This window comes from Patiria miniata, unplaced genomic scaffold (assembly GCF_015706575.1).
Source record: "Patiria miniata isolate m_02_andy unplaced genomic scaffold, ASM1570657v1 HiC_scaffold_3, whole genome shotgun sequence".
NCBI classification, from domain to species: domain Eukaryota; kingdom Metazoa; phylum Echinodermata; class Asteroidea; order Valvatida; family Asterinidae; genus Patiria; species Patiria miniata.
In genome coordinates, this window is record NW_024037069.1 from 11,602,759 (window position 1) to 11,630,423 (window position 27,665).

At 41.3% G+C, this 27,665-nt stretch overlaps 2 protein-coding genes across 7 annotated transcripts in view; one reads left to right on the forward strand and one right to left on the reverse strand.

The window, feature by feature from the left end:
- LOC119738691 (leucine-rich repeat serine/threonine-protein kinase 2-like) overlaps positions 1-244 on the reverse strand; it is an 87,208-nt gene extending 86,964 nt beyond the window's left edge. For all 5 annotated transcript variants that reach the window (XM_038213615.1, XM_038213618.1, XM_038213616.1 and 2 more), the window contains exon 1: positions 131-244. The gene's annotated coding sequence lies outside the window, so the exon portion shown is untranslated. The remainder of the gene's footprint in view (positions 1-130) is intronic.
- LOC119738692 (bis(5'-adenosyl)-triphosphatase-like) lies at positions 242-27,159 on the forward strand. 2 transcript variants are annotated; one of them, XM_038213620.1, is made up of 7 exons: positions 242-327; positions 1,956-2,162; positions 3,688-3,833; positions 5,446-5,475; positions 6,232-6,300; positions 25,654-25,789; positions 26,347-27,159. In XM_038213620.1, the coding sequence occupies exons 2-6, from the start codon at positions 2,021-2,023 to the stop codon at positions 25,780-25,782; spliced, it is 516 nt and encodes a 171-aa protein (XP_038069548.1). In that variant the 5' UTR covers positions 242-327; positions 1,956-2,020; the 3' UTR covers positions 25,783-25,789; positions 26,347-27,159. The 2 variants fall into 2 exon arrangements, with proteins under 2 accessions (XP_038069548.1, XP_038069547.1); XM_038213619.1 differs by lacking the exon at positions 242-327 and adding an exon at positions 555-661 and having other exon boundaries at positions 26,347-27,158.
- The last annotated feature ends 506 nt before the right edge of the window (positions 27,160-27,665 follow it).

A 27,665-nucleotide genomic window follows, 5' to 3' on the forward strand; every position in this document is an offset into this window, starting at 1 on the left:
ACAGCCACGTAGGGAGGAGTCCACCTGGGCTAGGTGTCAAGTGATGTCCAGGGTATGGAATACTTTCCCACAAAACAATGAATGGGGTAATAAAACAAATAATTCAGCTTTGCAATGCATGATAATTTACCGTAATATCTTGTTCACAAAACGAGAGCTATTCGTGTCAAAAGTGACCGTTGTCGACATCGTCCGGATGCAGCTGATCGCACACACAGATGACAAGGTCAGCCCAGGGTACGTACTCCGGAAAGGCCGACTTGTTGTGGGCATGCGCTAGGCTATATTCCAGTCACACTTGTCTATTCATGCCTCATGGAGCTCCAGGTGAACTAATGTCAATATGATTAATTACCGCAAAGTCAATAGGGAGAACTTAATACGGAGGGAAAATAGAAAGTGGTTTAAGGGGTTTTGCAGAACACAATTGTCCCCTTTTTGAACCTGCAGAAGCCGGTAAATTACATCAATGGTGAAGATTAATAGCGCCCTCTCGCGCTCAATGAGTACACTGGTGTCCAAGTACAACTGAACTTGTACGTACGTGCCGAGCCGGGAATCAGTGGAAAACAAATATGTCAGCGCCCATGGATAAGGAAGAAGCAAAGTAGGATGTGTGCATGGAACATGTGGAAAAGAATAGCGATCATTTACTTGCAGTGTAAATTAAACTTTTATTCTGAACTGTTATTTTTAGCTTTAAATTCCTTTGTTCAAAGGCAGTGGATATTTGACCATGAACCGATCCCCGATCATGCCGATTGTTTTCGCTGTAGTGACTAGTGTTGTTACTGTTATTGTTAAGTGTTAATCGTGTTAGTGAACAGTAAGTCCGAGTAACCTAAACTTAACTACAACGAGGACTCTACGAATCACCTTTTTTGAACATTTGGAGATGGTCGGGCGACCGACCATCTCCAAATGTTAAAAAATGTGATTCGTAGTCGCCCGACCATCTCCACATGTAAAAAAAAGGTGATTCGTACTAATTGTAGAGTACTACTAGTGTAACGGCCTTTCCGACCATTACCAGGTTCGGATTGAGGGGGATTAATGATTCTTGTTGACTCTGGTCTACATTCTGATTCGGTTTAGTCAGGGTTTATTTACAGTATTTACAAGAGCATGACCAAGCATGGCCGAAGGCATGCACAAGAGAAAGAGCCAGTCTAATATTCCCACAATGCAATGGGCGAATCTATGGTGATTCTAGAAGGACATGTAATTACATGGAATGTCCCGTTACACTAGTTACTCGGATTATCTAATGTAACCTGTGCATGCAGTGAGTGTTTTTTTAACTTAAATTTTTTACCGTGACAAATCATAGTCTGGTTATGCTGGTTTTAATTGAGTGCACCTTGTCGTGACGTATTAAGGAGGCGGGAATCAGACCTAAGTATGCCTATATTCTCGCAATATCGGACTTTGTTTCCCTTTTGATAAAAATCTTCCAGACCTACGAATCAGAAAAGAAGATGACTTATTCTGCATTAAATGTAAAATTCGATTTAAAACAACAAAGGAAGAAAACTCTTATTTTGGGGCGAATGAAAAACATGGGATTTTCAACAGGATCGACCGATCGCGCAAGTGCTTTTTTTTGGTCTGATCATGCCCATCATATGACTTTGGGTCTAAAATCAGACTGGTTCAGGTTATCTTGTCATATTCTCACTCCAAATGTAGGTGGCGGGCACTGCAGTCCAAAAGTCAATTTTTTGGTGCGGGACTCTGAAAAGGCACTAAGTTAGTAAAGGTCTCATTTTTTTTCATTTTAATTAGATTTTTTTTTTTTTTAAGTCTATCCTGTGTTTCATGAATGAGTACTGTATGGCGTTTCTTAGTAAGATTTATCTTGAGCGGTTGTGATAAGGCAAGAAAAGACAAAATAAAGTAACGAGAGCCTTACCCTATTTTAACAAAATTTTCACCTTTTATTAATTTATTCACAGAGAAGTGAAAAGTGAACCAGCAAATCAAGACATTCTGTATTTGAGGCAGGTCTAGCACAGCTCCTATGGGCGACACCAAACAACCTCCATCCTCGGACGACATGAGAACCTTTGTCTTCGGCCAACACATCATAAAAGCGACGCAGGTTTTCTTCAAGACGCCACTGTCTTTTGGCGTAGTCAACCGAATGCCAGTGCAACCTGGTCGTATCCTTACCAACATTTAGCCGTAGTAAAGCTGTCATGAGCCAATATGGACCATAAGGCCGGCGTATATCTCCAGTTTCCTTGGCATGATGTTTCATGAGAATATTTCTATTTTGCCTGGATGGGATGCTAGTCCATCGCAGGTCACTCCCCAGCTAATGCCGGTACCCATTTATACTCCTGGGTGGAGAGAGGCAGGTGGAAGCAAAGTGGCTTGCCCAAGGATACTACATATGGCCAGCAGCTGGATTCGAACCCCTGAACCTCTGATCATGAGTCACAAACCCTAACAAGTAAGCCACACTCCACCAACATTTGCTGAGATTTATCATTAGCCCTAATCGTCAAGGGTAGTTAGGACAGTAACCCTGCCAAATGCTACAACATGCAAGGCTTGTCAAAGAGATCGAGAAGCCTGCCCAGTGCAACAATATCAAGCAGGTCAAAAATTGCAGAGCCAAAATGCCTCAAACTCTGTGGCTCCCAACTGCAACTGGACACAGAAGTGGTTGCTCAATGGAAGTAGGTCCCATTGTCTTAGAATTGTCGGTTAATGCACTAGTGTTGATGGCAAAAAGTTCCAAAAGCTACCGTCCTTTACATATCCATGGAGTAATATAAATTCAGTGCATGGTCGTGAGCTTGTTAGTAAAAGAAAAAAAAACTTGGGTGGGGCTCACGCCCACAACCACTTGCTTTTTAGTCAGTAGTGCAGATGCTGTAACCATTCTAAAACTGTCAACAAGAGTGCCAGGTTTAAACTCGTGGGTCTGAAATTGACACAGTAGCAGGCGCGGCAATTGTTGGCATATAATGAAATTTTGGATTTGGGTAACGCAAGTATTATCAAATATTGTAGATTAAACTTTATGATTAAAGTATCCTCTGTTATATGAGATTTAATTTGGCCAGACAGTGCTGGCTAGCTCGGTGGTCAAGTAGATGAACATAAATCCCTGTAGGGCCCGAAACCGCCCTGCCTGTTACTCCATGTACTGCCCCAAACCGTACGAGCACTGAAAAATTGGCACTAGCAAGCTAGCAGTCGTGGGTTCGCCTCTTATCTGAAAGACTTGCTTGAAATTGAACAGAATCGTTTGCAAACAAAATTATTTTTCTTAGTAGATCTTGTGGAATCCCTGGGAATAGTGAGAAAGGGGGATAGGTTGGTAGACAGCTAGTTTTTGGATGCCCTCTTTTTTTTAAATTAAAAATTTAATTACAAATGCTCAGCTCCCAGAACGTGTGGAAGTGTGTCTGTAGAAAAAGACTATAGGTACATAGGAAGATAGAAATTTGTAAAACTGTCCAAATCATTGCGATAGTAGTTTATTGAAGAAACAATTTTCAAAACAAATAGTGAATTTGAAAGGATGCCATCATTCTCTCATACATGAGTGTTATATTTGTTTGTATGACTCTCCTCCAGTTGATTCAACCAACAGATGTTTTTTTTTTGGGGGGGGGGGGTACCCTTTTTTGAAGAAAAAAAAACAAAGGTTTTCCCTAACCCTGCAATTTGTAGATGTGCTGGTGTGCCCGCTGCGCAAAGTGGAACGATTCCGTGACATGACGTCGGACGAGGTGACGGATATGTTCCAGTCAGTGCACCTCATATCAAAGGCACTGGAAGTCCATTACGGGGTCACGGCAATGTCAATTGGACTACAGGTGAGGGTGTGCGTGGGTGGGTAGGCATTACATTCACTGTGTGGACTTCTGAACAAAAGAGGTCCACATAAACCGGGTAGAGGAGACGTTGTGTGGACTTGGGCAAGTCCACACAGTGTTTCCCCATTTCTGGAAAACAGGTTTAGGGGCATTTTGGGGTTAGGTTTATCTGTACAGCAAAATGAAGAGAAACACTCAAGGGAATCATAGAAAAAATATTGGGTTGAAAGTAATTTCACAGTGAGAGAAAAATGAACTTTTTTCAGAGCTTTTTCTTAACTACCAAAAGCAAGGGAATGTCCACACTATGTATGTAAACGTGTGTGTGTCTGGGTGTATGACTCTCTGGGTAGGCATAACATTCACTGTGTGGACTTCCGAACAAAAGAGGTCCACATAAACCAGGTAGCAGCGATGTTGTGTGGGCAAGTCCACCAGTGTTTCCCCATTTCTGGAAAATAAGTTTAGAGGCATTTTTGGATTAGGTTTATCTGTGGCAGAATGAAGAGAAACACTAAAGGGAAGCATAGAACAAAATTGGGGTGAAAGAGTTTTCACAGTTTGAGAAAAATAAGGTTTTTTTTCACTGGTTTTTCTTAACTACAAGCAATGGAATGTCCACACTTGGTATGTAACGTAAACATGGCTGTTTTGTACTGTGTTTGTGTGTCTTCCTGTTCGTTGCTCTTTGTAGTTTGACCTCTTGCTTCTCGCTAGTGGTCCATTTACTCCATTACTATCACATCATATTGTAGTCAATTTCCAGGTGATATTTTCTGGATTGTGATACTTTTTCATTTCTTTTTAACATAAGAACTGCTCTTTTTTCGGTATCATGTTTTATACTTTACACAAATTTTATGGGAAAGCAACTTTATTTGGTACCTGCAAATGTCACGATCACGAATTTTGTAACTTGGTGTACATTCTGACAAAGAGAAAAGAACATTGCCACAATTTGCCCAGCACTTACGTGAATATGCCATGGGTCAGATATTTACCCAATTTTTACATAATTATTTATTCACATACACTGTGGATTGACCCTGAGTTGCTCTGGGGCTCTGCCAAATATTTTTCGTGGATTTTCCCGCAATCTCACCCCTGATATTATGCAGAGGGCTTGTACACATGCGAGCGAGCATCTTGCGAGCAGGGCACGCACACATCTACTGTTGACGTATATAGTCTGGAGTCAATAATAATTTCTGTATTTTATAAAGTGCACGTATCCACTAGTATTGGTACTCAAGGCGCTACATCATTATTACCCTGCTATTGGGCCAATGAAACATTCCAGCTCCCTGGGGAGTATACAGCTCGATGCTGCCATTTCGGCGCAAAGCAGCTAAATCAACCACAATGACCATCTCTGCCCACACAGGTACCCATTTACTCCTGGGTGGGGAGAAGCAATGAGTGACAAAGTGCCTTGCCCAAAGGCACACTCATCATAACCCAGGCTGGACTCTAACCCACAACCAGCAGACCGCAATTTCAACGCTCCAGACCACGAATCCACGGCAAACCACTTAAAAGGAATACAAGTGCAATCGGATGTGAATTCTGAGACTTTTAAATTACCTTTGCATTTGGAATTTTTTTGTTTCAGGATGGACCGGATGCGGGCCAATCAGTGAAGGTATGTCCTACTTTGCCATATGGAATCCAGTGGATGTTGGTCAGTGTAACTGATTGTCATTCCATTGCCGTTAGATTTAAATGTAATGTACAGCATTTGCAAATGAGGTACCTTGCACTACTGGACTGTTAGTGAATAATAGTCCCAGGCATCCTGTGAAATCATGGCACCTGGTGTGCTGTCATTTTTTAGAAAAGTGGAATTGTTGTATCAATTAGTGGGGAGTCAGGTTGGCGTCATGGGGAGTCAGGTTGGCGTAGCGGTACTTTCCTTGCCTTCCACCACTGTGACCTGGGTTCGAATCCCGCCTGGGCCAATATGTGGATTGGGTTTTCAGTCCCTATCTGATTCCATGGGTTTTCGCGGAATATTCTTCTGAGTTCCCTCCCACCTCTAAAACTGTAGTTGCTTCTCATTGTCTTCTCCCTACAGGTTTCTTCAGGCTTGCGAGCTACAGTGCCTAGGGCGCTTTTGAGGAATCCTTGTAAATTGATACAAAAATACCACTTTTCTTAAAAATGGCAGCACACCCTGTGTCACTATTTTACAGAATGCCTGAGACTGTCATTCACTAACAGTCTAGTAAGGTATTTCGTGATAATTCGGTAGTTTTGTTTTTGATGTTTGCAAATGTTGTATAGTCCCTTTAATTTGGTATTGGGTTATTACTGTTTTTCAGTACAATTTCCTCACTACTTTCATAGTTTTGCAACAGCTACCGGTACACTAAATGCAAACTCTTTATATCCACTGCAGCATGTACACATTCATATCGTGCCAAGAAGAAAGGGCGATTTCAAAAACAATGATGACATCTATCCACTGGTGAGTCAAATTTCATTTTGTTGAAAACCACATGCTCCTTTTCTTTTTTGCTGTTCATGTTCATAACAATAGTGGGTTATTGGATATTATGGGAATCGTTGGTAACAATTTGTGATAACGAGACACAGATGATGAGAAGCAACAACGACAACAACAACAAAAGCTACAAGAATTTGATTTTGATTTTTTTTTTTAAATCTGGTTCGGACCAAACCACATAGGTTTCTTGTGGGATAATGTGGGGTCTTGAGAAAAATGGTTCCATTTCCACATATCTGATTGCTAGGCTGATATTAGGGTGGCAAAAGGGAGTACAAACTGGTAGCTTTTCAAAAAAAATGGGGGGGGGGGGCTTGAAAAAGAATGAGGGGGGTCTAAGATCCTTCCCCTGTTTCCATGTATGCAAACATACATTCTGTGCCAAGTTGTCCTTGCAGTCAAAATCAATCAACCCTTTGGAATTCCCAGCCCACAAAAAGCAGGATTGACTGCCTTGGACTGATTAAGTAACTTGATACAGCTATGCTTTGACTCCGGGTGAGTGATAAAACAGCTGTGGCCACAACTTGCCTGCTCTGTCTATTGAGCCAGTTTAACTAGTCACAGTGCTTGCTTGACATATGATCTGACTGCTGGTGACTAGCTTTTGTTAAAAGTAAAGCAGGGGAAGTGGAAGTGAATTTTGACTGTCTGTGACTGCTTGAATAGCAGGAGGGTTAGTGTGATGTATGAAAGTACCTATAGGTTTTCAAAACACCATGGATAGGATCCTTTCTGCGGTGGCGTAAGGCTCACGCGAGTCGCGCTCAGGTAATACACACGCACACCAGGTTCCTTCAACCAATAGGAATACCAAAATGCACGTGCGCCTCGTCTTTAAGAACGCGTGCAACATGCGTGTGAGCAAGACACCTCCGCAGTAAAAGCTTCTAATTCTGGTTGGCGGATTCCACTATGTGTAGTTCTGAAGCTTTTTGGAAGGTATCTTATGAAAGTGACTTAAAAAAAAAACTGGGTAAAAAAAACGCAACCCAAATGTCGGGACCATTGTTTTAGTGAAATTCTGCATGTAGCACTTATCTAGGATATGAAAGCCCAATTCTTAAGTTTTTTTTTTGTACAAGAATCATTCAAGTCACTTATGTACTTTTGAAGTTACAGAATTTTAAACATAACTACCGTTTTAAAGTTTTGTCTATGAATCCCCAAAAAGCTGTGCGTTCTTTCAGCAAAACAAAAACAATTCACAAGAGTAACTACATGTATTATTTGTGAAGGTTAAGGGGGCAGACCCAGTACAAGCTTCAGTTTCTTGTCTGACCTCCCCGTACTATTATTTCAAGTTCCATTCAAAGTTTTTCCCCATGTACAGTATTCAACTTACCTTATAGTATGGAAATAAACCTAAAACCTGAATGTAGCAAAAAAGGCAAATGGTAAGCAATGTGCCATATTCAAGTGTCATAGCGCCCTCTCTTGGCAGTAATTGACACATAACAGGGCAGAACATCTCTGTCGGCCTTCAATTGTTTCTGTTTTCATTTTTAATAATGTGCGCCTCCGTATCGTATGTCACTGCTCTGCGTTTGCTGCCTCAGGGAAATGAATGGCTGGGTTGCCATGGATCACCCTGTATCTATTTCATTAATATTCCTTTTGATCCGTCCATGTATTCTCCTTTTATTTACAATGTAAAGGATAAGAACGTTATATTTAGAACTTGCGGGCAACAGGCAGAGCTCTACATAGAAAGCTGTGCTCATGTGTTTCTTAATATTATTATACACTGTTTGGTAAAGGAACTGAATGGGGCATTTATATAATATTCATATATACGTAGTACAGTTTACCTAGTACAGTTTACCCATTCCTATTGGTCAAGAACCCGTCACGTGGCCGATCTTAAACGAATGATAAAGACATGGCTAGCTGGTCTTAAACACTTTTCCAGTGTCTCATGAAATTTGGACTCCCATGAAATCTGGTGCCCTTTAACGTTCCATTGGTTGAATGTTGACGTTCCTCACGTATGCATGCGCAATACTACCAGTGAATCAGTATTTCATGGTCTGAAATTCACACTACACCAGCCCAGCAAGGTGCGTTTTGCGCGACATCGCGCAGTACATGTGACGCGCTTGCCAATCTCCTTATAAGGTAAAGAGTTGTAGAGGGACATCTATATTATAGTCAGAGGGGTGTTTCATAAAACATGAATTAATAGTGTTGAACAAATTGGTTGGCAACGTCTAGTTTTTGACTTGTTTTGATTTTTTTTGGACTGAAGAGATTTGGTTTTTTGACCGAAAAGGTATTTATGAATTGGAATTAATATGTGTTTGGTCGGTATTAAACAATCTGTTTAAGACCGGTTGGAGCCTGGAGTGCCATTAATTACCCTCGGCTTTGCCTCGGGTAATTATCACCCATCCAGACTCCAACCAGTCTTAAACAGTGTTATAATACCTCCCAAACACACATTTATTATTTATTCCCTTAGGATAATGTTAATACCTGAGTCTTATATAGCGCACATATCTACCAACAATTAGGTACTCAAGGCGCTAATAAATGTATTTTAAAGACAGGTAAATGAAGCGTTTGAAATTTGAGACCCATTTCATGTAGCACTTTAAAAACTTAAGGGTGTACAAGGTCCTGCAGCGCATTAAGCAGCCACTGCCAGAAACACCGGGGCAAACCCATTCTCTTACTGGCTTTTACGTGCATTACACAACACACGGGACCTACGGCTTTACGTCCCTTCTGATGGACTAAGCAACAATGGTTAAGTGTCTTGCTTAAGGACACAAGTGTCAGGACTGGGACTCGAACCCACACTCTGCTGATCAGCAACACCAGAGCTTGAGTCCGGTGCTCTTAACCGCTCGGCCATGACACTCCATATTCTATCTGTGATTAAAAGAAAATTACAGGAAAACATTCCTTTTTTGATTTTCTTTTGAGTGTAAAACTTGAGAACTGTCCTGTCTGTACTTTTGGATATCACGCCCTGAAGAAAAGAAATTATCAAAATGAAATCTTTTTGTTTTTCTGTTTTTAGCACTACATTCCACAAATATGCAATTTTCAATAAGCCATCAAATGGCAACAAAATTGGCTATTGAACTAAAGGACCAATTTTGAATTAAGACTGCCCATTACAAATTCAATCAGTATCTTTGTAAGCAGTTCATATTATTAAACAACTTATCGATATTTTGGGGAGACCAAAGAGTGCAGTGTGTACATGTAGTACTATTTTGTCATTCAAAATTTAACTTTTCTTCCATATTTCATTAGCTTAGAGAAATCCCATATAAATGGAAATTTTATGGAGAGTGTGATTGTATAGCTGTAAGGGAATGGGCCTTATTTATGAGTCGGCCATATTGGATTAAGAGTGAGGTAAAATCTTCATTTTTGGAACTTGTGTCGAGAAATGAAAAAATGAAGTTACAAATTAATAGTAGTCTGGCACCATCCCACTCAACAGTTCGCAATTTATGAAATGCATTCAGGGAACACGACAAAAATGGCCAACTTGTGCATAAGGCCCATTGATGTTAACCACACCAGCACTGTATATTGAGACAAGGGTTTATCTTGTCTGTGCTAGATAGTAACAATTATTATTATTATTAGGCCCTCGCATGAAAAACATCAGGAGGGTTTTTTTTTCACTACTTTTCCTTTTACCCCATCTTTTATTCTATTAGAAGATTGCCAGTTCCCAGTTTGTTCATTCATTCATTCATTCATATTTATTTCCACTTAATCATTTTGAAGGGAAAAGGTTTAGACAAAAAATTAGATAAACGGATAAGATTAAGCGGTGGGCTTCTCCAAAAAGCAAGCTTGTCAAGTGGAGAAGTCCATTATGTGTAGAAGAAAATATGTATCATGATAAATACTAATTACATTTATTCCTTTAACTTAACTACACAATGAAGTATACTTTAAGTTACACATACAGAGACAAGGGACCAACACAAACAGGACAAGACAAAACAAATCAAGTACAATCTGAACCTGTATGGGAAATCCTGTTTGGCCTCATGTGGGCGCCAACTGGCACAGAGTCAAAGAATGCTGTCAGGCAACACTGCGCTGCAACAACCCATGACAATCAATACTGAAGCAAATAGGCGCAAAAGAATATGGCATAAAAACCGCGATCATGTGGGATTGATGGCAACAAAACGAAACAAGGAAATAAACAGGAATAGACAATATAGGCAAATCAGTCTTAATGGAAAGTTTTTGAGCCGTGGAATATTATTTTTTCTCTGTCATGCCATGACCATGAAACTAAAAAAACAATAATATGTGCAATCCAACCTGTACAGACCACTACCAGGAAATAAACATTTATAAAAACAAGGCTATGATTAGATCATTTCAAATTACGAAGCTTTCCGCCCACTTCATGCTCAGACCTAAGGCGTTGTGCCATTCTGCCAACATAGTGGAAAAGCAAGGGCCCAACGTGAACATAGTCAAAAACTTGTACATCCGCACAGACGACAGTACGCCACAAAGAGAAATACCAAGAGAGCAGACCGCCATCTTCATCCTGTTTAGTTGGCTTCTTTCCAGCAGTTTATGCCGCAAAACAAGCCATTTTGTTTGGATCACAGCATCTTGGCCATCTGTATTGTGAAAATGGCACAGAATCAGTTATCTGTAATCACTCCGTCTCTCGTGAAAGTAGTTTTAGGGTGTTTTCTTTTGACGACTGTGTTGGGTGTCAGTGAAGAATTTGGAGACGGCGTTGTGATACTGACACGGAGCTCGTCGGTTCCACCACCTGGTTTTGTCACCGCTGTCGAAGGTGGAACATTAATTCTGCATTGCTCTGTCTCAACAGACATGTTGCGGGGAGTTTGGTGGGGGATTGGGAGAAGTAATGTACTTCTGACAGAAAACGAAGGTACACTTACTAATGATTCTCGTGTTTTAATTTCAACAAGCACAAACTTCATCTTGAAAGACATTGATTACCGTAATTACACTTTTCGGATAAGTCAAATAACAGTTTTGGATGCTGGAGTTTACTTTTGCCTGGCTAAATGGCATTTTTTTGCCAACCAGTTCTTAAAAGCGAACGGTGAGTTGAACGTGTCTGTGACTCTCTTTCAAAATGGAAACCCTAAGTGCTGGTCAACGTACGATTACATTAATGGGACTTTGGTGTGGTGTGAGACTGAGCATGCTTACCCCGGTGTGATCATCACCTGGACGGTTGGAGAGACTGGCCGAGTAGTCTCGATCACCGGTGCTGATATGAGCATGGATGCCAGTGGACGGAAGTGGGTCCGGAGTTCTTACCAAGTCAACCCGGAGCTGCGGAATCAGGTCCTGGTTTGTACCATCAAGAGTTCTGTTTTTCCGGGCCGGAACCAGACCTGTTCCATCATGCCACTTGTGGAGACGGAATCAACTAGTGAATGCTTAGAAACAACGTCTGCCAGCGGACCACCATTAACTAGTACCTCTGCGACCTCAGGAGCGATTACAGAGTCTCGGCTCGATGTTGTCACTGTTTCAGTCGCCGTGGTGATTCCTTCATTCACCCTTCTCCTCGTTGCATTTCTGCTGTGTGTGCTGAAACGGAGGAGGCGTCAACCAGGAAGAGGGAACGACAGTGGAGCAACGACTGATGGAATTGGGAGTAAATGTGACGCCTTTGACCCCTCGTATGAAGAAGTAGAACTGGACCTTCCTGCTGCTCGATCTACCACAAGTTTGGAAGCACCGGGAAAAGACGGTTTGGGTCAGACGACAGAGACTGCAACGCATCCAGCTGGGAAAGTGACAGCCTACATGAACAGCGTGAACAGTGATGACAACAATGTCGTGACTGGCGGTGATGGTGACAAGTCAGAAGTATCTCTTGTGGGGAGTGAGGAATGCGATGAAAGGATGGTCGACAATCTGATATATCAATCTTATGATGATGAGTACCCGTCTTACCAGAATTAAGTGTTACAATCAAGTAATTTACATAAAGGAATAGCTTAAGATTGGGCACTCCCAGACCCTGCAGTCTACCTGAGGATTAGGCACACCTTAAGTATGCAGTACACAGATGTCTTACAAAATTTATCGCTGTAGAATGCATTGTATTTTGGAGATTTGACGAGCGTATGAGGCTGGGTTCAACTCCTCGCGTCACACACGCTAAACTACTACCAGGGGTCAATCGGCCACTTCCCTTTGCTGCGGAGTGTGTCGAAACGCAGCCATAATGTTTCGGTAGTCAAAGCCGAAACTACCAACAGCCAAGTCAAAACAATGCTGATATAGTGAGCCCGCCTTTAGCTCACTTTCTCTGGTGGTTTCCTTCGATGGCCGGGGTTGTCCCAACTCTGAGTGCTCCGTAGATGGCTTGGGCTGGACAGTTCATTGCTCTCCGTAGATGGCTTGGGCCAGACTAGCTAGTTGCTCTTCGTAGATGGCTTGGGCCAGACTAGCTTTTTGCTCTCTGTAGATGGCTTGGACCAGACTAGCCCAAAGCTCTCCATAGGAATCCGTCTCTTATCCTATCAACGTCCGTAGACACCTGGCCACGCCCACATAAAACACCAGCTTGTCATCAATTGGTAGTTCATTTTAATAACATTTTCGTGATTGTATTTATTCATTTAATTGTAAACCTCTGGGTATTATTTCTTTTGTAAACATTTAATTGACTGTTCGAATCTAATTGCTGCTTTTCAGTTTTGCCTTTTCGTTCTTTGTTGCTGCTGTGTGCCCTGGTTCTGTTTTATTAATTGAATTTGGCACACGTAACAATGTTTTACTTCATATCAATTTAAAGGGAGCCGGGGGCTGAATTGCGTTTCTTTTTACATTCTAATAAAATATTAAAATGTATATAAATACCTTTACTCAGTTATACATGTATTTGTACAAATACAGCATAAAAGAAAATATATGTACCTTGTCATATCTCAAGATATAGCAAGAAGGAAACTTTCACTGTATCATGGCAATCTTAGCCAAAGAAAGGTATGTTTTGCCAGGCCAGCGGATGCCTATGAACAGGCCCTGCATCACTTGGCTTCACATGTCACTGTTGCCGAGCTGAGCAAGAATGCAGGTGGAGTATTGGACCGAGGTTTGGAGTTAATAATCCATGATTTGGCCGCATGAACTCCACCATGTTCTCCTCAAGAAATTCAACAGTTTCCAAGGAAGTGTAATTTCGTGTGTTTAGGCATCCTTTAGCTTTGAAGTACTGCAAATCTTTTGTAACTCGTGGAGTATGTACATGTAGAAGAGGTAGAAATCTTTTGTACAAATTCTTTTCAGTCAATTTTAATCAAATTTTAAACCAGATGGATTAAGTAGACTTAGAAAGCCTATGGCCCATTGGTTTGGACGTCTGTGCTTGTAAGCAGGAGGTTGTGGGTTTGAGTCCAACCCAATTGCTTTTTTTATCGGAGGCTGTTGGAAAGCACTAACTTTATTTTACTCTTCATTTGAATGTCACTTTGGGCAAATAGACTTGAATCTTAAGCCAACTTAGTTTTATGTTATGAAAGGCAATCAACCAGCAAATGTTCAAGATTTTGTAGTAAATAATCCTCCATGAGTTTGTTGTCTCATGTAAGTTTCAGCCACCCCATTCTCGTAAATGTATCAGAAAGACTCAGGACAGTAGTATTTTTGGTTTCAGATTATATAACCCTTGCATACTGTCCTTGGCCCAATTACATTGTTCTGCTTACCGTTAGCAAAAATCCCTGCTTACTTAACAGAAAATTCCTTGCTTACTGTCAGTGTATTTCACGGGTTAGCAAAGGATTTTGGTTTCTGCGCATGCGTACATCCCGTAACTAAGGATTCCGTGCTTACAGGGTTAACACAGAATTTTCTGCTAACATAGTTAGCACAAATATGTGATCATAAGCACGGAATTCTGTGGTTAGCAAATCCATGAAATTGGGCCCTTGTCATTTTGAGCATGGAACAGACATGCTGATAAATATCTAAGAAACATCTGGAGAAACGATGAAAATGTCCTTGCGTAACTGTTGTTTATTAGTCATACAAAAATTGTCTCAGCCAGCAAGGGTGGATATGGTTTCTTGCATGTGTCCATTTACCCTTGTCGTCTACTGTACATCCACAGTGCAGTAAGATAGTGTATTTTTAATGAAGACGGTTATAGTCTCGCAGTGCTATTATTTGTAACAATTTTCTTTTTAATCATGCAACCCCATCGATCATTCATGTGGAGCTTTGCGATTAGCATAATTGGAGCCGGTGTTCCGTTAATTATTGGAACTCATTGATCGACCATATGCCAATCGATCAATTGTTTAGGCTCTTCCCACCCCCCCCCCCCCAGCCCGTCAGCACATGATACATTAGCAATTACATGAATATAGGTTACACTGAATGGCAACCCACGCACCAAATGGTTATTTTGTATTAAAGTGCGTTGCCCTTGGCCTAAATTCTGTAATTTCTTTTAATGTTTAATTCGCACCCTGCGAAAGCTTCAAGGCTGATTTTTCATGCGTTCAATATTGAACCGCAACCGACAGCCACTAAATTAGTCCCCACTCTAGAAATAAAAAAAGAAAATTGATTTGAAATTACTGGAATAGTTTAACAAAATGTAATTGCTTGCTTCTAAAGTATGTATGTAGATGTATTGGGCTGTTCAATAGTAAATGTTGGGTGATGCTCCTGAAGAGGTGTATCTCACAGTTTATAATTCCACAAATGCATGATGAGTTCTAACTTAAGCCAAAAACAAAAAGAAATAAGAAAAAGAGGGTTAGTTATTTGTTTTTTTACAGACTCTTCCTAATTTGAAACACACAAATCAATTTTGAGTTGAAAGTTAAAAAAAAATTAAGAAAAAAAGTTTGCGCGGAGACTCATTAAAAAAAACTTCCATGTACCCCAGACATATAACACGATGTTATGTAAACAAGTAGAGGTACCTGCAAATTCTAATTTGTCGATTTGACGGAAATTCTCAACAATAGCGATTAGATAAAGTACATGTACACCCTAGTCGGACACTATCTACCTGCCAGCATTTGTGAGTTTGTGGACTGTGTTCTCAAATTAGAAATTTTGCTCACGTGATTTAGAAACGGGTCATCTACCATCTTTTTCTGTTTTACATTTCTTAGTGTGCTTAACATGTGCAGCATTATTTATACCTTATCCACAAATGAATTTAGCAGTTTGTTAAAACAGTCGCCATTGTGTGACTAGTATCAAAGACTTTTGTAAAGATATCAGCAAGTATCTGTGTCCATGAGTGATTTTGGACATCTACTTTTGAAAAGCTCTCTATGTTTGTTCAGATACACAAAGGCTCCTCACTGGGGCATCCTGGATTTTTCAAAGGGAGGGTGCATATATGGTTTGTATGCCCCCCCCCCAAAAAGTCCACATGTATGCATTTTTAAATGTCTTTTCCTTTCGAGGTTTGATAGTATGTACATATGTACTGCATGGAAATTAACGTAAAATGTACATTAAATATCCAAAGGAGCTGAAATGTAATTTAACTATCAGTTAGGCCTAAAAAAATAATAAGTCGGTCTCTGGTCAGCGCGCGCCTAAAAAAATAATAAGTCGGTCTCTGGTCAGCGCGCACGTCGATTTTAATCATGCGCGTCGATCTTTTTTTTTCCAAAATGTTCCGCGGTAGCTCCAACAGCGCCCTCTATTTCCGCACCTCCTCAATTTTTTTTACCAAAGGGCACCAAGGAATGGGAAATTGCACCAAAGCAAATGATCAAAAGCACCAAGGCAAATTATGGAGGACACCAATGTACATGAGGACACCAAAAAAGCTAAATAGTACCCACCTTGTCTGTACAATCAAAGCTAGAAGAAAAAAAAAAAGAAAAAAAAAAAAAAAAAATCCGCGTGACCGCGTCAATTCCGGAACTTTGGTCTGACCAGAGACCAAATCTTTTTTTTTTTGGCCTTAGCTCCAGTATGCACAATTTCGTTTCTGTATTGTAACTGAAATATCTACTACAGCAGGCTTTCTCCATGTAATCAGTGGCACAACTTGTATTTGTTGGAGTCATGGTCGACAGTATTTTTAACCAGCAAAGGCAAAATCAAAGAGGGGGGGGGGGGGGGACTGGATCTCATAGGACACAATGGGTGCTCTGTTCTTGATAATGTAAGCTTACAGCCATGTGTAACATGTAAAAGTTCATGTGCACGTTTACCCCATATGGGCAATTCGATCGTTACGGACGTTACATTCTGAGCCTAAACCAATTTGAAACAACAAAGTAAAATACTTGCAGTGAAAGCAATGTTTGTATTTTTGGCACAACTCTAGCTTAGGCCTTAATGTACAACATGACATGGTTAATGTAATGTTAACTGAATTAATTCGCGATGTGAACGACCATTATGGATGTTACGCTTTCAGACACAGATTTTTGATTTTCAGTACGCGTTGATAAAAGTCTCTGAAGTTTCTTGTCAGACTTTAATGAAATAACTATGTTGTGATAGATAGGATCACTCTATAAAAACACCAATGACATTTTACAATATTGAACTTTGATGTTATGGAAACATCATGCTTTTGTTGTTGCGAATGTTACTTTACATATTATATCCGGATGTTACATGTCTGAAATCAACTTCAAAGACGTGATAAAAAAAACATGCTAAATCATGCTATTCTAAGTTCTGTGTGATATTTTCATAGAATGTGAACCTTTCTCTCTGGCTTAACAAAAAATCACAAAACCACTTGCATTTTGCATTAGGTAAAAACAAGATGCCAAAATGGCAAAACCAATAGATTTAGCCCAAAACATTTTTCTTTTACAAATACATTGAACAACATTCTATCTCACTGGCACACCACTCAAATAAAAGTTCTTGATGTCCCCTTTCACCAAGTACCACGTTGAGATTGTGATGCTTGTAGTTCTGAAGGTTTCATAAATTTTCCACTTTTTAAGCCATGTCCACTTTGGGTGGAATTGCCCATTTCAATCGATTTTTCTTTTTTTGGGTGGGGGGAGTGTTGAGGGGTTGTCGAATGAATGGGGGGGGGGAGTCGAGGTATATGTCTAGGGGGTGGGGGTGTCGAGGGGGATGTTGGGGGGGGGGGGGTGGGGGTGTCGAGGGGGGATGTTGAGGGGGGGGGGGGCGGCTTAGGCACTGAATGTCCTCCCCTGTGCCACACAGTGTCACTGCCTGTTATGAAAGCAATTTGAATCCTTTTGGCAAAGGCACTCTATAAATACCAGTTATGTATTACATGTTTATAATTAAAAAAAAAACAATTAGGCCAAAAAAAAAGGCGGTCTCTGGTCAGCGCGCGCGTCGATTTTAATCATGCGCGTCAATCTTTTTTTTTCCAAAATGTTCTGCGGTAGCTCCAACAGCGCCCTCTATTGCCGCACCTCATTTTTTTTTACCAAATAGCACCAAGGAATGGGAAATTGCTCCAAGGCAAATGATCGAAAGCACCAAGGATAATTATGGAGGACACCAATGTACATGAGGACACCAAAAAAGCAAAATAGTACCCCACCTTGTCTGTACAATCCAAGCTTGAAGACAAAAAAAAAAGCAAAAAAAAAAAAAAAATTCCGGAACTTTAGTCTGACCAGAGACCGAACATTTTTTTTTTGGCCTTACCAGTTTCTATCTGTATACTTTAGACTTCCAGAAGGCATAACCAAAATGTCAAATACAATGTCATAAGCCCTATATCAATTATTTTTGTCAAAGATTTGTTTGTTCGTTTTCTTACTTTCTTGGAGTGTTGCAACAAAGTGGCTACTGTCTGTCACTTCAGCGCCACTGCAAAAGTGTAACAATCATCTCCTTATCCAAACCCAATCACACCAGTCCTGAATTCAATGCATAATCTTTTATTGTGGAGGCAGTCAATCTATCTTTAGCACACAAAAAAACGAAGTTTTGTCCTCCCCAATTTCGGAGGGAGGTGGGGGGGGGGGGGGAAACAGGCCTCATCTTATCAAGTGTTTCCCTCATTAACACATACATTTAGCATTTACAAGTGGATTTTGCCTTCAAATTTCACCTGAATTTGTAACCTGATTCCTCTACTTTATAACCTACTTCCTCCACTTTATAACCTACATGTACTTCCTCCACTTATCCACTTTATTTTAACGCCGTTCTGCAACAAGCTGTGATGTGCAACACGTAGTCCTTTCAGCCGCTTTTCTCCATGTTGGAGAGAAAGACATAATTTAGGACACCCATGTGAACGATTAAAAGTCACCTATTTACATGTATGCATGCTTAAGTTAGGCCCAGGGCCCCTTTTCTTGTCTCTGCTTACAGTTAAGCAAAAAATCCCGTCTTACTATAGCAGAAAATTCCAGGCTTACGGAAAGCGTATTTGACAGATAAGCGAGGAATTTTGGCTTCTGTGCATATCCCGCAACTAAGGATTCTGTGCTTACAGGGTTAGCACAGAATTTTTCTGCTAGCGCGGTGAGCACAAAACAGTGATCGTAAGCACGGAATTCTGTGGTTAGCAGAGCCATGAAATTTGGCCCAGTTTCATAGCTTTTCTAAGCAGAACCTCCCCCAAAAATAGGCCTGCTGATCCAAAATGCATGACATGGCTTTTGGCTGGAAGGCCGAAAGGTTTCCCTGATTGGCTGTTCGTGCAGTGCCACTCTGTGAAATTGGCTCCCAGAATTTCTTGTCCAATTTGGTGCGGGGCCAATTGTATCGAGCTACTGAGCACAGACATCTGTTAAGCAGGGAGTATATTTGCTGAGCGAAAATGGGTTACCAGCCAAAATGTAATGCAGTGAACATTGCTCATGGCTGGTTCCCAGCTGTATAAAAGGGGCATTACGGCCTGAAATCCCCAAAAATGTAATGTTTTGGATTGTTTATTTATACTTCTTCAAACAGGCACTTTTGGAGAAAAAGTCGTACTCGACTCTTTCTCAAATATCAAAATACTCGTACTCAAAGATCTTACTCAAAAAGCAAACTACTTGGACTCAACTATTCGATATCGTACTCCATCATCAAAGTACTCGTACTCAATTGTTCAGACTCGGGGAACAAATTGGCATTCAGAAAGTCTTACCCAAAAGTAGTCCACAAATCAATGCTGCTGCATTGGTGGTTACAGTTTCTCTCATTACTTGAGATTTGAATTGTTTTCACTTAGGTACTAAGTACTCATACTCTGAGGTCCATGTACTTGTTTTTGTACTAGGATGCCTAATACTCGTACTTGTACTCGGATGTCTAAGTACTCGGAATCGGCTGTACAAAACTTGTACTCGAAGGTCCAAGTACTTAGACTCAGGCACATGTACTCGTTCTCAAGGGTCAAAGTACTCGGATGCGGATGGTACTCAATAGCTTGGTACTCTGCAGTACTCTGATAAAAGTACTCAACTACAATACTGCTCTTAACAGGTTGAAATCATCAAATTGACGTCACGTGTTGAGTGGGCAGCGAAGAGTGAAAAATAATGTAAATGTATGCATTTCAAAACGCCATTCAAAATGTGACATCGCAAGTTAAGATCTATTGCAGAAAATTCAAAAGTATTTCACACATTAGCAAAGTATTTTGGCTTTTGCATGTGTACATCCTGTGAAGTACGCCTAAGGCTTCTGTGCTTCACAATATAAGCGCAGTGTGGTGATCGTGGGCATGAAATTTCATGGTTAGCAGAGCTGTGAAGTTGGGACCTGAATCTATTCACCGTGAGAATTGCCAAATTGGAGGCGGGTGCCTGCCTTCCTTAATAACGCAATTGCTGTTGCATTTTACACGACCCATCGGCGTTTCCCCCCTTTTGAGCCCCATCACGATGTATCCTACTCCATTATTCCTTAATGTCTTCGGGACTTAATTTGTAGACAACGACCTTTTGCTGAAATTGGATTGTATAGCTTAGCTTCTCCGACCTTAAAAACCATTACTTTTTTTTCAAGAGGGTTTGGGGGAGGTATTAGGGAAATTGAATCATCCTTTCCAAATGCTCTTGTCTTCGTTCTTCAACGGGATAGTGCTTTTTTGTTTTTTGTCTTTTTCTCTGAAAAGCAGAATCAATTTTGGCTTGTTACTGGGTCAATGCTAAAGGAATGATGCGGCGAGGTTAATTTAGACAAAGGGCAAGGATGTCTTAGGGAGACTGGAAATTAGACCAATAACAAAAGGCGTAGGAAGCATCTGACTTGAGGGGGGATCGAAAAGTACCAGTAGATAAGAAAAACAAAACGTGGAGGGATATTGAAGGCAAGACATTGATGGGACTGAGGAATGGGGGGGGGGAATGTTAAAGAAATGGTGTTTAAAAAGAAAATGGATTGTCAACGTTAACTCCCTGTTGTAATATTAAAGCAGTGTTGGAAATCTACCAGAAGGATTTGAAAGGTTTTGTACTTTTTAGGATTAATTAACCCATGCACTTGTAGCACATTGTATTGCATTGTGTTTATTCACTGAAGAATCAATAAAACAAAAGTGTTTCGGGAACTACAGTGAGTAATAGGCAGGGCGGTTTAGGGTGCTGCTGTGAGTAATAGGCAGGGTGGTTTGAGGTGCTGCAGTGAGTAATAGGCAGGGTGGTTTGGGGTGCTGCAGTGAGTAATAGGCAGGGTGGTTTAGGGTGCTGCAGTGAGTAGTAGGCAGGGTGGTTTGAGGTGCTGCAGTGAGTAATAGGCAGGGTGGTTTGAGGTGCTGCAGTGAGTAATAGGCAGGGTGGTTTGGGGTGCTGCAGTGAGTAATAGGCAGGGTGGTTTAGGGTGCTGCAGTGAGTAATAGGCAGGGTGGTTTTAGGTGCTGCAGCGAGTAATAGGCAGGGTGGTTTGGGGTGCTGCAGTGAGTAATAGGCAGGGTGGTTTGGGGCGCTACAGTGAGTAATAGGCTGGGTGGTTTGGGGTGCTGCAGTGAGTAATAGGCAGGGTGGTTTAGGGTGCTGCAGTGAGTAATAGGCAGGGTGGTTTTAGGTGCTGCAGTGAGTAATAGGCAGGGTGGTTTGGGGTGCTGCAGTGAGTAATAGGCAGGGTGGTTTGAGGTGCTGCAGCGAGTAATAGGCAGGGTGGTTTGGGGTGCTGCAGTGAGTAATAGGCAGGGTGGTTTGGGGCGCTACAGTGAGTAATAGGCTGGGTGGTTTGAGGTGCTGCATTGAGTAATAGGCAGGGTGGTTTGGGGTGCTGCAGTGAGTAATAGTCCGGGTGGTTTGGGGTGCTGCAGTGAGTAATAGGCAGGGTGGTTTGGGGTGCTGCAGTGAGTAATAGGCAGGGTGGTTTGAGGTGCTGCAGTGAGTAATAGGCAGGGTGGTTTGAGGTGCTGCAGTGAGTAATAGGCAGGGTGGTTTGGAGTGCTACAGTGAGTAATAGGCAGGGTGGTTTCGGGTGCTATAGTGAGTAATAGGCAGGGTGGTTTGGGGTGCTGCAGTGAGTAATAGGCACGGTGGTTTGGGGTGCTGCAGTGAGTAATAGGCAGGGTGGTTTGGGGTGCTGCAGTGAGTAATAGGCAGGGTGGTTTGGGGTGCTGCAGTGAGTAATAGGCTGGGTGGTTTGGGGTGCTGCAGTGAGTAATAGGCAGGGTGGTTTGGAGTGCTACAGTGAGTAATAGGCAGGGTGGTTTCGGGTGCTATAGTGAGTAATAGGCACGGTGGTTTGGGGTGCTGCAGTGAGTAATAGGCAGGGTGGTTTGAGGTGCTGCAGTGAGTAATAGGCAGGGTGGTTTGGGGTGCTGCAGTGAGTAATAGTCAGGGTGGTTTGGGGTGCTGCAGTGAGTAATAGGCAGGGTGGTTTAGGGTGCTGCAGTGAGTAATAGGCTGGGTGGTTTGGGGTGCTGCAGTGAGTAATAGGCAGGGTGGTTTGGAGTGCTACAGTGAGTAATAGGCAGGGTGGTTTCGGGTGCTATAGTGAGTAATAGGCACGGTGGTTTGGGGTGCTACAGTGAGTAATAGGCAGGGTGGTTTGGGGTGCTGCAGTGAGTAATAGGCAGGGTGGTTTGGGGTGCTGCAGTGAGTAATAGTCAGGGTGGTTTGGGGCACTACAGTGAGTAATAGGCAGAGTAATTTGGGTTGCTGCAGTGACTAAAGGGTGAAGGAAGATTTTAGAAGTACGGAAGTTTGAGTACGTTGGATTTCCTGTACAGTAGGGCTTTTGAAGAATACAGAAAGTTTACCCCAAATGCCTAGGATAGTAGGTTAAATGAATCCCATTCCATATTATGCCCATTCCTTGAAAACGTGCTAGTGTGGAGGACATTAAAGCCATACTGGCAGGTACCCCCTCCCTATACAGGTAGTGTTGTTTAATTATAGACTTACAGTGTTTCTAAATTTAGCATGTCCTCCCCAAGGCAGCTTTAGCACAGCTAGCACGTTCGTGACAATCCTTGATTAAATGTTCTGACGTGGGAAATCATGTCATACATTCACCTGCGAATGTCCATGTAGGATTACCATTTTTATTTGACCCACGTTTGACCTGATAACGCTACGTGACGGTTCATTAGGGGGTGATTAGGAGGCAGACATGCTGTCTGACTTTCTTTAAATGTCTTAAATATGTAATACCCGCTGCCATAGATACATCTCGATAACTGTTGAATACAGCCAGTGATCAATCATGATGGCAGTTCATATCACAGAAGCGACTTAATATAAGAGAAGAATGAGTCGAGACTTAATAGCAGTTGACTCCAAAGAAAAGCCGAGAAATGCAAAGTAACGATGCGAAGAGAATCAAATGTGGAATCCATAGATGCAGCGGGGGAAAATAAATGTTCAGGCAGTTTGCAGACTGAGAAACAGCATGGGACGTCAGCCATGCAGAAAAACTGAAAGATACACTTATGCAGTTATTGGCTTATGTTCGCTTGATTTATCAGCCGTTTGCCGAGCTGTACGGTCCCCCGATCTTCGCGTCTCGTCCTGACTATCTCCCAGATCGATATCAAGTTTGTCTTGCAACCATTTCACATTTTAATTTTCTCCTTCACCTCCCACCCCCCCCCTCCATTTTTTTTCTCTGTCCATGTGAGTTGACCGTAAATGGACAGCCGATACCGTCCTGAAAATTGCATTAAGCATTCTGGGTTTCACACTTGCGTTGTTGCGACTCACAGTGTCGGGTGTTAACTCGCACTGTGTCGCAGTCTGAACGGCAGGAATTTATTGGCTTAGATTTATTGTGAGTGGGTATCAAGTTGTCCTGGCAATGTTTTTCATGACTATATCATGTCTTTTTTTATATCTTTCCCTTTTTGATTACTATAGATTGTAATTTTTATTTAAGTGGTTAGTTAGTCCTATAAGACTTATAAGTTGAACTGGCTCAAACCACATGTGTGTTTTTGTAGTATTTCAACAGATTTAGACCCGTACTGCCCAGTCATTGTCCCTTCTAATTAGGCTTGATTTACAAAAATTGTACCACAGGTTTACTGCTTCGTTTGCTGTTGATGATGTTGCGTTTCAGGGAAACTTTCTAGGAAGAAAGCTTGGTGGAGGGTCCCGGGGGGGGGGGGGGTCAAGGAATTGCATCATCTTTATTGTGAGATCTCAATGCTTGCAGATAAAAATTACTACATGTACATGTGTACATGGGAATGTGTCCAAACTGATTTCATCCAGAAAACGGTCTTTCTCTGGACATTGCATGTATAATTGCAAATATTCTAGAAAAATTGGACAATATGTTAGCATTTCTTCTTAATTTAACAGTTTAAAAAGAATATTTGTGATTTCAGAAGTATTGAGCATCATTTCTATCAGTTAGAACTTTATGTTTTTGTCCACATGTGCTAAGGCTGTGCTAAATATACCAAATATTTGATCTAAATATTCAAAATATTTGATCATCCACTGAATATTCAAATAGCAGGTTTTTTATATGAATATTCAAAACAAGTGAGTGGTCTGGAGAACATGAAGTAAAATGGTAGGGCCAGTATCACAACTCCAGCGGTACCACTTACGATAATTTATTCGTACGTCAACGGGCCAGTATGTTTATTCATGAGAACAGAACAGTGATATCAAGAGCATTGTTATTTAGTCCACCATCACATTAAAGCATTTTTAAGAACGGTTGTCAACGAGCTACCACACAGTAGCCTAGTGGATAGTGAGATGAGCTATGGATACAAAGATCCCTGGTTCGAATCCGTGTCGTCGCTGCTCATTTTCATCGGCAACTTTTCTTCTCTGAGTTTATCGTTGAGATAATTTTAATTTAAGGGGAAAAGAGAACGAGAAAGTGTCTTGCAGTGATTCAAAGGAAAAACATAAATTATCATAAGTGGTACCACTGGAGTTGTGATACTGGCACTACCAAGAAAAATGTCCATGATGCTAGTTAAATTGTTCGTATCAGTTGACTGAAAATCACCTTTATGTTCATTTCATACAATCATATCCAAACGGATTAATCTTCAAAACTGCAAATGCATTTTTTCAAACAGTTATGCAATTTAAAAGACAAATGCTCCCTGTTGTGTGGTTCACCATCTGGAGAACATTATTTTTTTCCCCTTTTTTCGAAGCAATCCTTCAGCAGTAATTTCCCATGGAAACAAAATTAGCCGACTATAACACAATTTAGATGCTAGACGGCGGAAGTAATGCAATTCATGCGTCGTGGGAGACTTTTCATTCAAGAAAGAATTTGTTTCCCCCATAGGAGAGTTCAGACTGAGATGAGACAAGTCCCTGCGATGTTTGTTTCAATCTTTTTTTTTTCCCTCTAAATTCTGGAGTTGAAATAAACTAAACAATCAATACTGAAGGAAAAAAGGTATAAGTGCTTTATGTGTGAATGTAAATATATTTTTATTGTGAATATATTTTGCTTTTTCACCCTTAATTACCAAATAAACTGACTGGCTTCACTTTTAATCAGTACAAGGATGGACAAAGAAATTGACGAGCAGGATTCGATCCTGGGACCTCTTGAACATGGCACCAACACTCTACCAACTGTAGCCTTAAGCCCGGTTCAAACTTTATGCGAATGCGAAGGGAATTTGTTGTCAAGAAGCATTCGCTGCAAACTTTGCCGGAGTTGAAATGTGTTCAACTTTTGCGAATTTTCGGCGCGAAAACTCCCCCTGACGTCACAAATTCGTGATCGCGTTTGCTTTTGCAACGAGTATGGACCGGCCTTTATGTTGTTGGTTCCTATTTTGTCTTTTTTAGGAGCACATCAGTAAAAACCTGCATGTGCTTGTAGCATGTGGCTAGGGATCACTTCTAAAGCCTTGATGTTCTTAACATTAATAGTGTGGCAAACCTTTGAAATGTTTGTTTTTCTAAGACACTTTTGAAAAATTAAGGACCATTCCTTTTTGACAAATCTTTGTAGCTTGAAAAGAACGACCACGTAGCCTTTGATGCACCAAGTACGAGGGAATGGAGAACGGAAGACGACATGCGGCAAGAGGCATTCAATCTTAGACAACTTTTCCCTGAAACGTACACCAAAGACCTCTGATGTTAAGGTAAAGTACTTTTCAGTAGTATTACAACCAGGGCCCTTTTGCTCACTATAAAAAACACCATAAGTAATTACTAGTCGAATAAATAAATAAAATTTAAACAATTACAAACTACATTATTAGTTATCCCGCGAGCGCTCGTGGAACACGGAATAATGTAGTGTGCCTGTGTCCCACATACCACTCGGCCGAATATGTGGGACACAGACGCACCACATTTTCCTGTGTTCCACGAGCGCGAGCGTGATAACGAATTTATCTTCAAGCAAACTTGACGCGCAGTAAAGTTGGACCATCGCTTTACACGAACCTTTTAGTGGTTTAGCGCTTGCAGCTGGAATGTCGCTCGCATGTTGGAATAGCGCAATACGCAGGGTGCGATATAGACCGTGCAATACAGCCTCATATCACACTGCTGTTGCCATGGATCGACCAATCAGGATCGAGGATACAAGTTTGCTTGAAGATAAGTACTTATATCGAGAGTTAAAATTGATATAAAACTTCTCTAAAAATATTCCTTTATATACATATCATCCACTTTTGGTTTTTCGCTCCAGGTTATATTCAACATGTACATAAATTTAAACTGATGCCTGGATGACATCCATGATCTCCCTGCTTAGACACGAGGTGAAGTAAACATCCCTTCTGCTTTGCTCCGGGCCTCAGCCTGCCAATCCCCCCCCCCCCCCCCATTTGCTCAGCGACATGATAAATTCCCAACAGGTGACTGGCCTGATGTGTTACAAACCCTCAAGGCACAGTGAGATCCTCGGTTATTACATCCTCTCATGTTTGAACACATGACGAAGAAGGACTTCGTAACCCAAGTAAACGGCTTTGTGATATAAGACAGAGTTGGCAGCAATTTAAAATCTGTCTCCCTGAGCCCCCTTTTGTCTTGGACTTGGTTAAGGCTGCAATATTCAGAGGCAAATATGATACCGTTAGGTATGAATAGAAGGATGGACATGACACGGCTGGTTTAGATAGATTTCCCCCTCCATCAGCCAGTGGCAACTTTGATGGAAATAAAAGACTTTAGAACTGCAGCTGAGGAAAACTGGACTCAATTGATGTAAACGTCTTGTGAGAGATCTTCAACTTCTTAGAAACTCTACAATACTGGCCCAATGAGTAGCCCATCATTAAGCCTGATTTTTCTAAAATTGTGAAAGTTTTTGATTTTCCTGCTCAGTCATCAACCCATGTGACTCTACCCCACAAGTCATTCAGTCTTAAATCCAGTGACACGCTCTTCAAATGAACTTAAAGCTAGAGTCCATCATTTGCAGCCATCCGAAAAAGTGACTGGCGTATTATTGTTGAAAAACATACTTGGTTGAAAGATAGTAAGTGGACTAAACTCCCTGTGAAATTGATCTTTCTGGCAAGCTATCATTTTGAAGTAATCAACGAAAGAAGGCCTTTCCAATGGTGCGTCTTAAGACGCACCGTAGGAAAATTTAAATTAGTAGTTCCTTTCGTTATTCCGCGCAGCGCGCGCAAGCATTGGCACGACGCACAGACGCGCGCGGTTGCTATAATTCATCGGATCAGTGCGCGACATCGCGTATAGCTGCAAACTATTCAAAACATGATTCAGCAACTTTTGATTTGAAATTGAGATCCTAGAATGCTGTTTTTCTCGGAATATACAGCTGAAGCTGAGCTGAAACTTCATCAGATTAGTTGTTCAGTATCCTTCATTAGATTTTGAACACTTTTGTTGCTTCAAACGAACAAAAAGCACACATTACAAATGATCGACTATATCTTTAAAGAAAGGCATTCCTTTGTCAGTGTTCATCGCCTGTGACTTGTGACCGGACTTGCGATTGACACGATTACCTACCCTGTGATTCCCACCGCTGCA